The sequence below is a fragment of the Typopeltis vanoorti genome, chromosome 5 (assembly GCF_054136105.1).
Source record: "Typopeltis vanoorti isolate ZY-2024b chromosome 5, IOZ_Tvanoo_1.0, whole genome shotgun sequence".
In the NCBI taxonomy this organism is placed as follows: Eukaryota; Metazoa; Arthropoda; class Arachnida; order Uropygi; family Thelyphonidae; genus Typopeltis; species Typopeltis vanoorti.
The window spans coordinates 146,378,479-146,396,122 of record NC_143553.1 but is presented as its reverse complement, the minus strand read 5'-3'; the positions used below and the strand labels follow the sequence as shown (position 1 = coordinate 146,396,122).

Genomic DNA, 17,644 nt, shown 5'->3' with positions numbered 1-17,644 from the left:
TCCGATCCATGTTCTCATTAGTAAGAGCTGAAGTTTCAATGTTCGACCTGTTTTTTTAAGATCTTACACAAGAGTGGTTGTGAAATTTTTAAATGTACAGCAGCACTACACTGACTCATTTTGGGCAGCTTATCAAACACTCAAATTCTTTGCTTTTCTTGAAAAGAAATCTCCATGCTTTTTCACTTGTTTCTGCCATAATGCTAAGGGCTGTTTTAACGAGCACTTAAAGTCAAATTCACTTACTGAAAGAGAGCATAAAAATATTGATGAAGAATTGAAAGTTTATTTTTCACTTGGTTACACATTATAGCATGAAAATAAACTCAAAAAATCACAATTTGACTGTATTTATACTCATCTGAATTTGCTTGGAAGATGTAAAAAAATACACTCAAAAGGTACAAGTAGGGTTGATGTAGTAGCATATCAGTGCTTTCTGAACAAATCCTCAAATTTGACATGGCAGTATTCATTATTAAAAAAATTATGGAATTAAGATTTATGGAAGAATAAGATTAAAAGATTAACACAAAACTCAAATTTCGACAAATGTTCTTTGTCAAATTTTCTCCCGATTATTCCTTAACGTTCTTAATTCTGAGATGCAAAAGGCTAAACATTTGAGGATTTTTGATAACAGTAACCATATACTGTACGTCCACAGATAAGAGACCCTTCAACACTTCTGTGCATGTCAGAAGAAGGAGAATCCATTCCAATAATAGGGTTATCAATCCATCTTGTGGGATGAATTGTTTATTATTACATGTCAGAAAATTAACTTTTCTTTTATGAACATTGAAGTTTTTAAAGTGGTATCTATTTTGCTTGTGTAATAGTTGGAAAATTTTATGCTTATGCATGTTGGTAACAAATTTGTACATTGCCTTATTCATTTCTCCCATTCAACATGAATTAACTCTTCTTGGCACTAAGCCAACTGAGAGTCTGATCTCTGGTAAGATAGTATATATATATATATATATATATCATGGGCAAATATTCCGGGTGTGCGGTGCATCCATGGAATACCAATATCACTGATATATTTTTGCATTTATTCCCTTCAAAGACTTCGTGTGATTCCTAAAATTAACACAATATATTAATGCTTCATGAAGAGGATCTTTGACATGCATTTTGCGTTAATAGGTGTGTGTTTGTGATTCCTAAAATTAACACTAATATACTAATGCTTCATGAAGAGAACACTGACACGTAAACATCCCATCACATTCGCATTAATAGGTGCGAGTTCAAAATACATACACCTTTGAACCCTTTGATCAGACATACAAATGGCACGAGTCAAAATCTTAGTGTTCCAGTTGTTTTAAACCACTCCAGAGGGTGAAGCAAGGTGAATGCTGAGACAATAGCATCTAAAAATCAGTGGCTGTTGATTGGTTAGTGTCAACCTATCCAACTGAACATCCATTTGTTACGAGTTGCTGTTTTTGCAAGTGTAAAGTGTGAACTGATGTGATACGAGTTTTAATACATAATTTTCCATAAATGTATAATTTTTTATCCATATTTACAATGGGACACAACATTGCGATCTAATGAATGTTCAGTTTTCTGCCAGAACTTTTGTGCACTGTATGAGTGTTGTCGAAAGAGGTAACCCATGTCCTCCCCTTTCAAATTTACTGAGTAAACACAAAGATGCAAAAACTGAGTATCTGAGACACTTCTCTATTTCAATACAATACAATGCAGTAGAATGGTTAACTGGATATGAAGTGCGGTCAACACTTTTTTTTTGTTGGCCTTGTTTATTATTCTTCAGATAAAGACATTTGGAATAAGCATGGATATTCTAACCTTAATCATTTAACCACAGCAGTGCAAAAACATGAGCACCCATGAGCAAAGGGATAGAATAATTATGAAAACTTACAGAATGATTTTATGACTAACATAATAATAGTAACAAATTAGAAACCATAACATTAGATAAATTAACTGAAACAAGGGCCTGGTTGTTTTTGCCAGGGAACCAGGGCAAACAGCAAAAAGTCAGCTACCGGAACAAATCCTAAATCGCACCCCAACTCAACATCACCAGAGTTCAAGATTATTACTATCAACATAAGAAATCTGAGTGGCAAAGAAATTGAGCTAGCTGATGAATTGGATAAGTACTAGATCAACATAATAGGGGTGACAAACAAAAAGAAACTGGTGAGATCTTATCATATCAGAGCTAATCTCAGGTGGTATGATCACTTAAACAGAATGGACGAGGAAAGATTAGCAAAACAAGTGTTCTCTGCCAGGTTGGCAGGAAAACGACCCAGAGGAAGACCAAGATACAGGTGGATTGATACAGTAAAAAGTGCCTTAGAATTTAGAAATATAAAATCTGATAATGTTGGAATAAGAGACTAACAGGTAACAGACCGATTTGGAGGAAAATTGCAGATAAGAAATTAGTAATGATGTAAATTTGTCATGTAGTACTATCATATCCTGTACACCCCTTGAGGGTATATATATCAGGAATTTGATGTGAGCATTAGATGAATTAACTGAAACTGTATAATAAAAAAGCATCAGGAAATGATGACATAAATATGGAACTATTTAAATATTCTGGCTTGGATCTGCATAAGGGACTGAAATCTATTAAATGAATGTTTGCAATAAAGAATAGCTCCAGGACAACTGGAAGAATAATTTCTTCCACTGTCTGGAAGTCTGTTGAATTCCAAACAAAATATATACAGCAAATACTGAAAAAGAAAAACTATATAGAAAGCACAGAGAATTCAACCCAATTACCCATATTCTACTCATAGGCTATAAAAAGCCTCTGATCTAGTAAAAAGAAAAACTTTGAAATGCAGTTGAAAATATATACCAAAAATGCTAAAAACAGTAAAAGCCAACATCTACAGAATGGATAAAAATCAAGATCAAAATAGCAACGTGTAAAAACACAGGAATTCAATTAGAACGAAATTAGTGAATAAATACATTATATGCAGATGATCTAAAGATGAACTATAGCCATTGACAAGATTGCTACCAAATATGGAATAAAAATATTGTTTGAAAAAAAAAAAGTTACGACTTAAGGGAACCAACAATTTTAATTATCTGTGTTGTAATAAGCTACACTGAAGAACCAACTCCAAAACAAAATTAATGAATTTATCAAAATTATAGGCATGATTAATGATATGCTTAAATCAAAATTAATACAAAGAAATCTTTCCTCTCCCATTCTGTTTAAGTGATCATACCACCTGAGATTAGCTCTGCTAATGCATTCTGGATGCTGACAATGTCAAGATCTTTCCAAATAAAGAAACATAAGCATAAGAATATTCAACATTTTAGCTAAACCCAATACGGAAAAAAAAAAAACAAGAATTTTACAATAATTATAAGTATCAACTCTAAGAATGATAGATAATTAATGGATTCAACATGTGAACAGAATGTCACTGAACAGACTATCAAAAAGAATGTTAAAATATAAACCAAATGGGAAAAAACAGTGGAAGACCCTTTGAGATTGAATGAGGCTGGAACAGGCTAGTAGGCCTAATACAGTTTGAAATCTGCAACATCAACATATCCAAAGTTACCGGTTGTAATTTTTAATGATGCTTCCACTTCTATATTTAAGATGGTTCTACTACATTTTATTAGGAACAGAAAGTCAATAACTTAGCTTCTTACTTTTTCTCCAAGTCTTGCATTTATGATCTTGATATATATCCTTTTAAGATCATAAGAATGTTTTGGATACCATATAATAAAAATCTTGGTGTTTCTCCACCGACTGAAGGTTTGTAGCAGAGTTAACTCACATCATACTTCTTAATTCTTGTAGAAAGGCTTATAGTTGGCAACATGACTATTAAATTATTTAAGGAATTTACAACATTTGGGGCAGTCTCAAGGCATGAGATTGCCCCAAATTTGGGAGCCTTACATCATGAGAACATCAGTCCAATGGCCAAGACAACCCAATATAGCCCGCTAGGAGGCATCATTAGGACTTTAGGAACAACAATAGTTTCTTATCTTCTGCCTCATTTGCTTTTCATAGTGCCTGCATGCATGTGTCATATTTGTATGTTCCCACAAAGATAGCAATGTCACATGGCCGAAATACAGGAAGTATTTATTAAAATTTCTTTTAATATTCCAGTATACGTTGTAAATTCCTTAAATAATTTAATATTCATCACACTTCTTAAGTTAAATAAGATAAATTTTTACTGTTAAATCACTATCATATTACTTGACAATTTTTCCTCCTTTCTATAGCAATGGAACAATCCATATAAAGCTAGCTTTACTACCTGGAACCATTGATATGGATTCCACTATGTTAAGTCAACAGAGGATCTTATTATCCCTATACCTTGCAACTAATTAGAGTACCACATAAACTCTAACATTAGTTGACTCCAAACCTGATCCAGTTTTGCCCATGATAGTTTGATGATTTGTATAGTGCCTTGCACTATATAAATCAAACTCTAGAAAGAATATTTACCTTTACAACCCTAAATTCTGATCTACCTTTAAACATTCTGACAACTCGTTATATTCAATGCTCATAAAAATTAATCCTTGTCCTTCGAACAATATTCACATATTAATCAGTTGAAAAGATTTCTCTTCTCTGCATAACTCCAACCTCTAATTCGTACAAGCATTATCCCAGCATCCAAAAAATCAGGTTTGCTTTCATCGAATTCATTACTTTATCTAGGAACAAATGTTAACTATACACAAACTGTGAATATGTTGACCAATGAATTGATTCTCACCTTCGGGATAGCATGCCCACAGGGTTCCATAAAAATCGACTGAGCAAAAGAACAGCGATTAACTTGCTGCCTCTCAATATTTCACTCTGTCCTGTCTTTCAACAGACATTTGCAACTGCTTGTATTTTTTTAGATATTTCCACATTCATCAAAAATTCTTCCAAAATCTGTTAAAACATCTGCATTTGGTTACTTAACACATTTTCACACTTCTGCACAAAACTCGATTTTTTTTATTCCTTTTTATTCAATTCCATCTATTGCTGTATTTGAGCAGTGTTCTCTTATGCATTTCCTAAAAAGTGATGTAAACAACAGGTGCTTTTCCAGTCAATTCTATGTCAAGTGTTCAGGACATGATCAGAGAGAACTGCTTGACCATAGTCATATTTAATGTGTCGTTTATGTTCATTTTTATTATTTATTTATTTTTAATAGGAATTGTGCGTCGTTTCCCTTATATAGGGAAAATTACAGGTGCAATGAATACAGTATACTCCAGGGTAGGCCAGAGAAGGGAGGGGATCCATGGATGACTTGTGTAAGTTCTTTAATTTTGCAGGAAGTTTAAAGGTGGCTTTAAGGTTGTATTTTTGTAGTATTCGGTTTATTTTGTCTGATATCCCTTTAACATATAGAATGTTTACAGTTTTATTGTGGTCTTGTTTATTTTTGTTTTAAAGTGAGGTCTTGTACAAAATTTTGTTGATAGTATTTTGGCTGCAACTATTTTTTAGGAAGGATAACATCAGCAGTACCTTCCTAATAAAAAAAAAAAATCTATAGGCTATTATAATACAGCACAACAGGAAAACTTCTATACAGAAAATATAATTTCAGTGTATCACGATCAATAGCACAAAGATATGCTTCTTGGTTATACAGGATATATGCTGACCTCAGAATATTTTGTGGGTATTGGGAAATTTTCCACACAAATTCAGAATGGTGCATAAATCATCACAGGTCAGTTAAACAATAAACAGAGAAGAGCAATTTATTAACTAATTACCTTAATATTAAGCCACAATTTTAGTATCACAAAAAAATTGGTATTTATTCAATTTTTATACAAATGTTATAATTACTACAGTTAACTCTCACTATAGTAAACACTTATAAACTACTACAAATTAAAAGGTTCCAACCAAAGACCAACATGTGGCATGATGTGCTAAAAGAAATTCACTAAAGAATTCTGTTATAATTACTGTACTCCCTAGGAGTTCGCTATAGTGAAAGTTGCCTGTGTAAATAATTACAATAAATTTACAAAAAATTACGTTCATCTACCCAACTTGAATCCTTAAGCAGATGTATTTGATACAAAATATCAAAACTTAACATGAAGAATTCTCAGTTATCCTATCCCAGGACACTGCCAATTTTCATTTTAGGTCAGCCTGTTACGGCCACATACAATTGATTGGGCACCAGAACCCTATTTTCAATCTGCTACTCTGTCAGTTTTGTGTGGAATTTTGTCTGTTTTATGATCACACCACTCCATGAGACTAACCATTTTCAGTTGAGCTTTCCCCCATCCTAGCTGAGATTTAAATTCATTTCTTCTGAACATGCTGTGGATGCACCCAATACTAAAAATATAATGCTGAAATGTTCTAATGAGCAGTTATCAGTAACTTCAAAGTCTTAACTATCCTAGAAACTGATTTTTCATCCTGCAAAAGAGACGAAACCGTGAAGAGAAGTGATTTACATAATGCCAAGTTACTTGGCTATGCCATAGTTTAACAAATTAAAAAAGAAGATGAGAACAGACTAAGCTGGCCTAGTTGGCTAAGCAACTAGCATACTCTAGTATTCAAATTCCACTCCAAGCACGAATGTCTATGAACATCTTTAGGTTGTTCAGCCCCTTTACACAGCTAATTCACAACTGGATAACTTTATGAATGCATTCTGCAATGGTGCTGAAATTGAGAGGGGAGGGGGATTATTATCAGATATATAATCAGTTCTAATGGCATATACTAACCTTTTTCTGTCTAATTGCATTTTGAATAGCCTTTGCTTTAAGCTCTTGTTTCCTTTTTCTTTTCTTAAGAAGTGTCTCAGGAACTTCTGGAAGTTTTTTTTCTGCAGCAGGCCTTTAACAAAATGAAGAGAAAAAGCTGTAACATTTATGAAGTATAACCAAAATTTATGTGAAAACAAAAAATCTGGCTCCCACTGAAGAGACCTCAATAAAAGTCGAAACTAGTCTGGGTAGTAGCCAATCCCTTAATGCATAACAGTATACATATCCACAAGGAGATGTGTTTTGCATTGGGAGATACTGGGATAGGAGTGTTGGTAGCTTGCCCCGCCTTTGCTCCGAGTTGCCTTGGTGTTGTACTACTTACCCAGGTAAGATAGTATAACACTATATTCAGTCCTGAAGATATTTTCAGGCGCAAACTTTGTTTGCTCTCACTGGGATAAAGGATTAAACTAAATTTATTATAGTCTAACCTAGTGAAAAATAAACTTTCAATATCTTTACATACATGTTTGTTTTTAATATACTCTAGGACAAGACTTCAAAAATCCACTCACATGGGCAAGTTATCAGAGACAAGTGGTGAGTGAATTTTCAACCTATTGTTCTAAATGCATTCAAAATACATTGTTATATTTTATTTGCATGACTTACAAATTTTTCCCTCATTTTAAACATCTTATTCACTATCATGTTATTAATTGATCACAGACAGCCTCCGATGAATGTAATAGTCTTATTTTCAATCAGGAGATTCCTTTGTAAACTGTTTTATTTTATTTTATTTTATTTTTTTGGGAAAAATCAGCAAGGTATCAAATGTGAAGTAATTTTATTCTATGACAACAGGTGGCACTATGTATCTCTCATGCTCTTTATAAAGTAGAGCCTACCCTGCATCTGCTAATTAATTGTGAAATATTCTCAAACAATTTTCTGCATAACTTACAGAATACAGATGCCTTTAAAAAAATAAATAAAATGCATAATATAAAATAAATCTGCTAATGCCTTTTATTCTCTATGGGGAGTAGGCAAGAGCATTTTAGGTAGATCTAAGGGGTTCAATCTCAACAGTAGCCAATCAGAGATAGCTAGCTGGCCAAGACTACTGTGTTACGTCTCGTTGTTTCCCTGTTTCACTCTCTTTCTTATTATTATTATATTCTATATTTTATTTATTATACCTCCTACCCTTAAGTTCCCTATCTTACTTTATCCTTACTTTTGCTCCTAAGTTGGCTGCGCTATTGTTATATCTCTTATCTAGCCCTTGTTATAACTTGTATTTTCTTTCTATTCTTTATTTTCTACTATATTTATCCTATATTCCTGTGTATCAGAGATTTCGTTTCCGACAAATTTATATTTTAGAACGACTGTGCCAGCCGGTAACTAATTCCTGATACTTAATTGATTATCTTGGTAACATTAGTTAACATAGGGATCACGTGGTGAGCAGTCGTGCCCCCTCCCTCCCTCTATCTTGCATGAAATGTTTCCCCTCACTCACACAGGTCCGAAAGTTTTTTTATAAGTGGTAGGTCAGTCTTAGAACAACAGAACTTATAAGCTTTGGTTTAAAAGAATACATTTATTATAACACTAGAACAGATACACCTTTGATTAGACATTCTAAATATATTTGAAATAATAACTTCATTGCTAAATTACCCACTTGTTCAGAATTGAAAGTCTGAACCCCCCCCCTTTTTAGATTAAGTGATCCAAAATTTCATTCTCTAAGCTTATTTCAACTAGATATCTCTGCATTACAATTAAGCTCAAACTTGATTCATCTTTACAGAATTAATCAATACTCATTTTCTATGTACATTTGTAAGTAAGGTTTACACATGGCATATCAAATTCACACTCATTTAAACTCCAACATGGAAGACAAAGTTCAACTCTGTAAAGTTTCTATGCCCCACACTTTAAGTATAAGTCAGGCTAACATTCAATACTACAGCTATTAGCTTCTTCCTAACAAATTGTTCAAGAGTTATGCTCCCTTTTCGGCACAAATTTAGAATAGCAAAGTCTTCTTGACACAGACAATCAGTCCAACACAGTCATTAAGGCACTATGAGCAAACAAATACATGGAGCCCTTCAAATCCTTGCCCCTTTTCTTCTTTACGTTTATAATTATATAAGATAGATAAAAAGGTTGTACTTTACCATCTTGTCTTTACTAATGGGGTTTCCGTGACTTCCCCCACGCTCTCATTTCGGATATGGCAGGACTTCCGTATTCACTAGCCACTTGCTTCTATGGCTACTGCGACTTACTTATCTTCTTCTTCAAAGGTTGTCCTTCGCTGACTTTACATTGCCGTGGTTCACCAATGGCTCCTTATTCAAAATCTGGCTTCATTCCACAGGTAGCTTTGTCCGACTCGGTTATAACAGCAACCGGGAGATTTTTGCTGGTCACCGGCGACAAGCTTCCTCAGCTATTCAGGCTCAAACAGGAACAGAAAAACAAGAGAGCGTTTGAACCGCGCGCCGCTCCTTATATCTTCCTTGCAGGCACCCTCTCTCGTTGTCTACATCATGCACTTAGCTATAGCCGATTGGTTACTTTAACTCTGAACTGTTTAACATGGTTCTAAAACACAATTTCCTTAGCTTATTTTCCAACAATAATTTTGGTTCTAAACCACAGTTTTCCTTAGCTTATTTTACAACAATAATTTTGGTTCTAAAACACAGTTTTCCTTAGCTTATTTTATAAGAATAATTTTAGTCGAGTTGACATACCTTTGAATCATAATATGTACAGTACTCCCTCATCCCTGTTCTTGGAAGTATAAGCATGTCCATTCCTTAAGTTTCTATTCTCTCTATGTTGGGTCAGAAACAAATGGCCTACGGATAGTGGGTCAGCTATTTCCAACACAACTGCTAATTATAAACAGCAAAGAGTGCCTTCACCTCATGGTCACTAACAGAATATATTTGTCTCAAATTGGCGGGTTCTATGGTCGAATTTCTTGAATTTACAAAATGCTTCCAGGAGAAAAAACCTGTTTGCCCATAACAGAGATAGACTAACTCGGGAGCCTGTTGAATGGCAAAAGTCCCTCTATCAGCAACTAGATTCAAACAGAGAACAGCTTTCTTGAGACAGCCTAGCACTATGGGTGCAAATGCCACTTATAATTTAAAAGCTTCATTTGTTTCACTACCAGTTATAATTCTCTTAGCACCGTTTTTGGGTGCTAAGAGAATTATAGTAATGTAGTATTATCATAATGTAGTGTAGTATTGACATAAGCCTATTTCACAATTCACAACATGAATTAGCCTAAGGTGCAATTATATACATGAACATACACGAAGAAAAAGTATTTAATTAGTTTTATTTAAAAAACACAATTATCTTGCAAAGAGAAATTAGAGACAATGTTATTGACATTACATCAAGAAAAGTTAGTCTGGCTCTGTTGCTAATGTTGACCATTTTCTGTAAACTTTATTATTTGTCTTTCTTATTGATAATTTATATGAATTAACCCTTCATTATGAACAATTCATTACCAGTTTTCAATGCCTTTTCAAAGTAAAGAGAGAGACATTTCAGTTTCATGATATATTTTCATAAAAAATGCTATGATAGATAGACTTGGCAAGAAAACTGTCTGTATAATAAATTTAGTTTAATCCTTTATCCAAGTGTGAGCAAACAAAGTTTGCACCTGAAAGTATCTTCAGGACTGGGGTAAGGTGGTACAACACCAGGGCACTCCTTGCAAAGGTGGAGCAAGCTACCAACACTCCTAACTCAGTATCTCCCATAATGCAAAACACATCTCCTCGCAGATATGTCTAATGTTATGCATTAAGGGAAGGGCCACAACCCAGACTAGTTTCGACCTTTATTGAGGTCTCTTCAGTGGGAACCAGGCCCAAGTGGAGAAGATACCAGGCAGAAGCATTAGCAGGTCATCTCCACCTATAGGAGTTACCAAATGGTGTGCCACCCTTTTTTAATAAATTACTCTGGATTTAGAGAAATTCGCAAGGAGATGTGTTTTGCATTATGGGAGATACTGAGTTAGGAGTGTTGGTAGCTTGCTCCACCTTTGCAAGGAGTGTCCTGGTGTTGTACCACCTTACCCCAGTCCTGAAGATACTTTCAGGTGCAAACTTTGTTTGCTCACACTTGGATAAAGGATTAAACTAAATTTATTATACTCAACCCAGTGTAAAATAAACTTTCAACATCTTTCTCTAAATTCAGAGTAATTTATTAAAAACGGGTGGCACACCATTTGGCAACTCCTATAGGTGGAGATGACCTGCTAATGCTTCTGCCTGGTATCTCCACTTGGGCCTGGCTCCCACTGAAGAGACCTCAATAACGGTCGAAACTAGTCTGGGTTGTGGCCCTTCCTTTAATGCATAACATTAGACATATCTGCAAGGAGATGTGTTTTGCATTATGGTGTAAAATAAACTTTCAACAAGAAAACTGCCTGGGAAACATTTCTAGTGCTTTCCAAAGAAAGATGAATTCTAAAGTGTCTGTATACGTGAAGTGCATTTTTAATACAGCCTATTATAAAGTTAAATTCAATAAACTACTGACATAGGTTCAGTAGTAGAACAGTATTAAAATGATGTAAAGAATTAGGTAAGGAAATCAGAGTCCAGTAGGGAGTCTACTTCTAGATACTTCGAAAATTTCAAAGGAGAAACTTATCCATGCCATAAAATGGCAGCATGTTTGCATTCCTTTCCAAAACTTAGCTGAAATAAAGTGAAGAGTGAAATAAATTGTCATGGAAGACTGGCAATGGGTTAGAAGACAGCAGAATAGAAGAAGCATGCAACGTGCTGAAGACACGTCGGGCTCAGTGGCAGATTACCCATTAAAGCAATGAGTCACGTGCCTAGGGGCCCCAGGCTTTGGGGGGGGGGGGGTCCCCAAGCCAAGACATTTTCCTAAAATAGATTAATGTTTTCAGTAAACATCATAAAAACCTTGATTATTTTAAGCGAAAATTTTTTCAAAACAATTATTACGTTTTCATACGTATTTTGAACAAGCAGAAAAATCCAGATGTTCAAAATTTCATTTATTTGTCACCTAACTTTTTATTATTTTTTTTTTTTGGGCCCCCAAATATAATTTGCCTAGGGGCCACAACTATCCTTAATCCGCCACTGGTCGGGCTTACAAATCATCACACATAATTTGAATTTGACTGTTTTAAAAATTCTATTAAAGATGTTCTCTTTGTTGCTAAAATTGAAAAGACAGTAAATAAACACACACCTTTTACCACAATTCATACTATGGGAGAGAAAAATTTTTTATGACCAGTAGATTTAAGTGATATTCTGATATGTAGGTGAAATACTGGTTATCTATTAGTACAGGAAGAACCTTGCTTAACACTATTAATTAATCCATCAATTAACGCACGCCAAGTGAAATCACGTTAAGCAAATACAATAAACAATAGGAATAATTATAATTCATCCATCAGTAAATTTGGAGGGAAAAAAAAAAAAAAAAAAAAAAAGTATAAGCTATATTAGAGGATAAAATCAAAGTTAATAAAAATCAATTGCTTAAATTTTTTTTAATGTCTAAACATTTGATTGAGTTACTCTTTTACAAAAAAGTTAAGTCAAGATGTTTGAATTGTGCTCGAATTTTTCATCTTATCATGCATTTTGATAGTTGGCAATCGCTTTATCATTTATCAAGATTTCAGTGGGCTTCGAAGCTTTGTTCCATATCAGGATCAGCAAACAAAATTTCCTTAGCATGCTCAATGTGATTGAAAACTAGCCCAAGTTCTTTTGCAGTTAGCTTCTAAGTTGTAACATTCTCTTTTTGTTCGCACTCCTTGTCTTCTTCATATGCATGCTGTTCGTCTAGTTGAAGGAGATCATTTTTGCTTAACTGTTCTGAATGGGAATTGAGCAAGTTTCTCACTCCATTATCCAGTTCATTAAATCCAAGTTCTTTTCCAATTGTGTGATTTCTTCAATAATGTTAGATTCTGTGCATGATAAACTAACATAAGCTTGAGTTTAAAGCCTATGCATTGCCTTCTAATAAAAGCGTAAAAATAAAAGACACCCTTTAGATACTTTGTATCCTGGTTGAGATGCTTCAGTTTTAGCTAGGTAAGTTTTTGTTGGCATGCGCTTCCAAAAGAGACCAGTTTTGTCAACACTGAATATTGCCGACCGTCATAATCAGCCTCCTGAATTATCCTCTGCAATTCTTCAGGAAACTTGGCCACAGAATCTTTATCAACACTAGCAGATTTCCCAATTAAACTCAGCTCGATTTTTAAAACAGTAACCATTCTAAACTCGCAGTAGAGCTTTTACATTCCTCTTGAAATTTGGTCTCTTTCAATGAGGTAAATATATTGAGAGCTTTTGTCTGAATATTCTGTGTACTAAGAGGTATTCTTTTTTGGTTATAATCCCCAATCCAGAGTCATAGAAGATGCTCTATCTCAATCATTAAATGGCTTCTATTTCAGGTGATCTGCATGCATAAAGAACCAGTAGCAACTTTCAGTGTTATTTGTATTTTTTGCTGTTATTTAATTTAGTACAAACTGTAGACTTGCTGTATCCCAGGTCTCGCACAATCATTGTGGTACTAGCACCACTTTCATATCTCTTAATGAATTCCAGCTTTTCTGCTCGCTGCAGATTGGCGACAAATGTAAAATTTCGGATAACAAAAAAAATAACGTTAACTGATTAATCACTTGCTTAAAGCAGGAAATAGTAGCATTTCACTCAATCGCACATATCAAATTCACATTAATCAATTATCCTGTATAAACAGTATATAGGGAAAAATAAACACTGACAAGTTTCAGAAAACAGATTATATAAATCACCTAAAAAGTAGCAGTTTTTTAGTAGCAAATTTATGCTCCATTAAGTAACAATGATTCTCACTAGGCTCATGACTTTATGATTCAAAATGCAGTTAGGGCATCTCAATGAAAAGGCTGGAGAGGCCACAGATGACAGTTCTGAGAAAGAACAGAGTAAACAGATGGCAATGGATATTAAGAATTTGACATTGTCAGTATTCAGGAATGTGTTAGCAGAGCTATCTCAGGTGGTATGGTCACTTAAACAAAATGGCAGAGGAAAGGTTAGAAAACACAACAAGAAAGTGTGCCAGAATGGCAGGAAAAAAAGACCCAAAGGAAGATCAAGATTTATGTGTATTAATACAGTAAGAAGTGGCTTAGAAGCAAGGGCAGCTCATGCATAGGCACTGTGGAACTGCAGAACCCTCAATTTTTTGATATATAAATATATTTATTAATTTATTTATATTTGCTTGTAATATTTATATCACCAACAATCCTATTTAGTAAAAAAAATAATAAAAATCCATCTTGTAGCACTTAGAAGGACGCTAGCAGCACTGTCCGTTTTGCAGTTCCACTGTTGTTTATATGCAGTTTGTTCAAGTAGTAGTGTTCGTAGTGCTCGTGTTTACTTCGTCTCTTTAAATATTTGGACATTACAATTTAAAGACATAACATTTGTTAGTTCTTATTTTAGAACATTATTGGGGTTATGATAATAGATTTTATTTTTACCATAATTTTGAATTATACCAAACTGTATAATTTTATCGATCATCATCATCATCATGAAATGTCATGTACCCTCAAGGGGTGTACAGGATATGATAGTACTACATGAAAAATTTACATCATTACCAACTTCCAATCTACAATTTTCCTCCAAATCAGGCTGTTACTTGTCAAGACTCCAACATTATCAGATCTTACATTTCTATCATCTAAGGCACTTTTTACCATATCAATCCACCTATATCTTGGTCTTCCTCTGGGTCTTTTTTTGCCAACCTGGCAGAGAACACTTGTTTTGCTAATCTTTCCTTGCCCATTCTGTTTAAGTGACAATACCACCTGAGATTAGCTCTGCTAACGCATTCCTGGATGCTGACAATGTCAAGTTCTTTCTTAATATCCTTGTTTTTAATGATATTGCCACTGATGCCATCTGTTCACACATCTAATCATTCTCAGGACTCTCATATCTGCGGTCTCTAGTCTTTGGTCAAGAGTTTTACTTCTGACCCAGCTCTCAGATCCATAAGTTGAAATTGGCTTGAAAACTGTCGTATACAGATAATTTAGTGTTCTGACTAATTTCTGTCTTATTCCATATGAATTTATTCAATTGACTTCCTACCATAGCAGCTTTGTTAATTCTGTTGTCTATTTCCATATTTAATTTACCATCTTCACTAAAAATCGTGCCTAAGTAGCCGAAATGTTTTACTTGTTCCACAGGTTCTCCATTCACAACCCAGTTGCCATTTTCATTGTCTTTTAATTGCTGACCTTCATTATTCCATATTTATTACAACAGTTATTCAATTTAGTCAGGGAATCTTGCAGACTTGTAGCAGATTTATTTAGAAAAATAACATCGTCTGCATAAAGCAAAGGAGCTGAGATTAACATCTCCAATTATGATATCATGTTTAACAAGTTCGCTGCCAACTATGAGTATGCTCGTATGACGCTTACAACCAGCAACGAGATTACCGTACTGACCTTGAAGAAATGAAATTGCTCGGCGTACGGGAACAGACTATGCCGAAGTAGCATGGCAGCGAATCTGTTAATACCACTTTCCTTCATAATGTGATCCATATAGATATTGAATAACAGAGGGGGGATAATGTACATCCTTGTCTCACACCAGATTTAACCTTAAACCATCTTCCTGTACTTCCTTCTATTCTAACTGCTGACTTACAACTCAACAGACTAAGTATTGCTTGATATAATGTCCCATTGACACCATATAACTGCAGCATATTGAATAGCTTCACTCTTGGTACCTTGTCATATGCCTTCTCCAGATCGACAAAACTTAAAGACAGATGTTTGTTATATTCCCATGATTTCTCCACTATTTGTCATAAAGTGAAGATATGATCCTGACAGCCTCTATTTGGCCTGAATCCAGCTTGTTCCTCACCAAGCTTTTCTTCTGCCATTCTTCTCAACCGTTTCTCAAGTATACTGGCATAAATCTTACCAGGAACACTCAGTAGGGAAATGCCTCTCTAATTCTCACATTGTTTTATTTCCCTTTTTATATATGGGTACTATGAGAGCTCTACTCCAATCATCAGGAATTTGCCACTCTGTCCAGGCTTTCTGAACTATGTAGTGCAGCCACTGTAAGATTCTTATACCACCATACTTCAGCATTTCTGGTCGAATATCACCTACTCCTGCTGCCTTTCCACATTTCAGGCCTTTGATGGCTTTTTCTACTTCAAGTATGGATATGTATTCCTGTTGAGAATTTTTTACCATTGTACTATCACTGCTTGTTTCATTTAGCAATTTTTTGAAGTAATTACTCCATACTACAAGGATATCTTTTTCTGCCGTTTTCATGTCACCTTTATCATCTCTAACTCTGTTTACACCACTCTTTCCTCCATTCCTAAGCTTCTTCAACAACTCTCCAGAATATTTTGCCACCTTCTTGATATTTATTTTCTATATTCTTGCCAAAGTCCTCCCATGACTTTTGTTTAGCTAGTTTTACACACTGTTTAGCTTTCTTAGATTTGTCTCTGTATTCTCTAAGAGCACAAGCTGACTTATTTGGCAGGATCTTTTGATATGCTTTCTTCTTTTCCTTCACTGCCTCTTTAACTTCCTGTGTCCACCATGGAGTTCTAATTTTTCTATCCTTGCAGACAACTTCACCACATGCCTCTCTAGCTGAATCAATCAGGGTTTTCTTCAAGCCTTGCCAGTGAATCTCCAAGGTTGTTCCTGTTCTCAAACTCTTTCATTTTTCCTTCAATAATCTGTGTATTTTAGTCTACTGTTGACATCTGAGAGCTGCTCAACTTTTATTCGCTTTAAAACTTTCTTACATGTCATTCTTTTCAATATGAAATTCAATTTTATCCTGCTCAAGACTAAATAGTGATCACTTCCAATTTCAAACCTCTGTACACTCTGGTGTCCTGCTCCAGGGAGAAAACATCACTATCAATAACAGATGAATTTAGAAGAAAATTGCTGATAACAAGTTTGTAATGATGTAATTTTTTCATGTAGTACTATCATAACAGGTGCAATAATTTGAATATTGGATGAGAAGATACTAAGTTGTTGCACAAACCGAATAAGAATTCTGCAAATAGGAACCGATGGGATATCAGCAGGGATGCTAAGTGTTCAGCTTAACTGGCTATTCCCTTGGCCAAGCTATATAATTGCAGTCTCAAAACAGGAAAGATTCCACAGGAGTAGAAAGAATGTATGGCTTGATTGCCTAACTAAAGACATGCACACAGCATATGTCAACAATAAAACTGCCCAAGACCATACAAGATGGAAAAAGCAGTGCACATGAGTAGATCCTACCTTAAAGCAAGACAAACGATACAAATAATTATTTCCTCTAAAGCAATCTTCTCCAAAAATGCACTCTAAAACTCAAATTATCATAATCAAATGTTTGACTATATCAGCTATACTGCAACGTTGGTGTAGGCCTAGCAAAATGACTTATTCAGATAGTAAAACAAATAAGAAAATTCACCAAATTCGTTTAAAAATTACAACTAAGCACAATGCTTGTAATATTCACACAATCAATATTAATAAGTTAGTATTGCTAAAACCATTACTATGATCACCAAATATATCAGAACATTCAGCTACATTCTTTAAGACACCAAATTACTCTCATGATTTCTACTTCAAAGTGGTTTTCCACAAGTGAGCCATAAGACTATTGCAAAAACATTTTTTAATCCTGATGCC

At 34.6% G+C, this 17,644-nt stretch overlaps 1 protein-coding gene across 1 annotated transcript in view; it reads right to left on the bottom strand.

Moving 5' to 3' along the window:
- RpL7 (ribosomal protein L7) overlaps positions 1-17,644 on the bottom strand; it is a 56,859-nt gene that overhangs the window by 36,975 nt on the left and 2,240 nt on the right. The window contains exon 2 of the mRNA XM_090392820.1: positions 6,799-6,910. Coding sequence (XP_090248946.1) covers positions 6,799-6,910 — 112 coding nt within the window. The remainder of the gene's footprint in view (positions 1-6,798; positions 6,911-17,644) is intronic.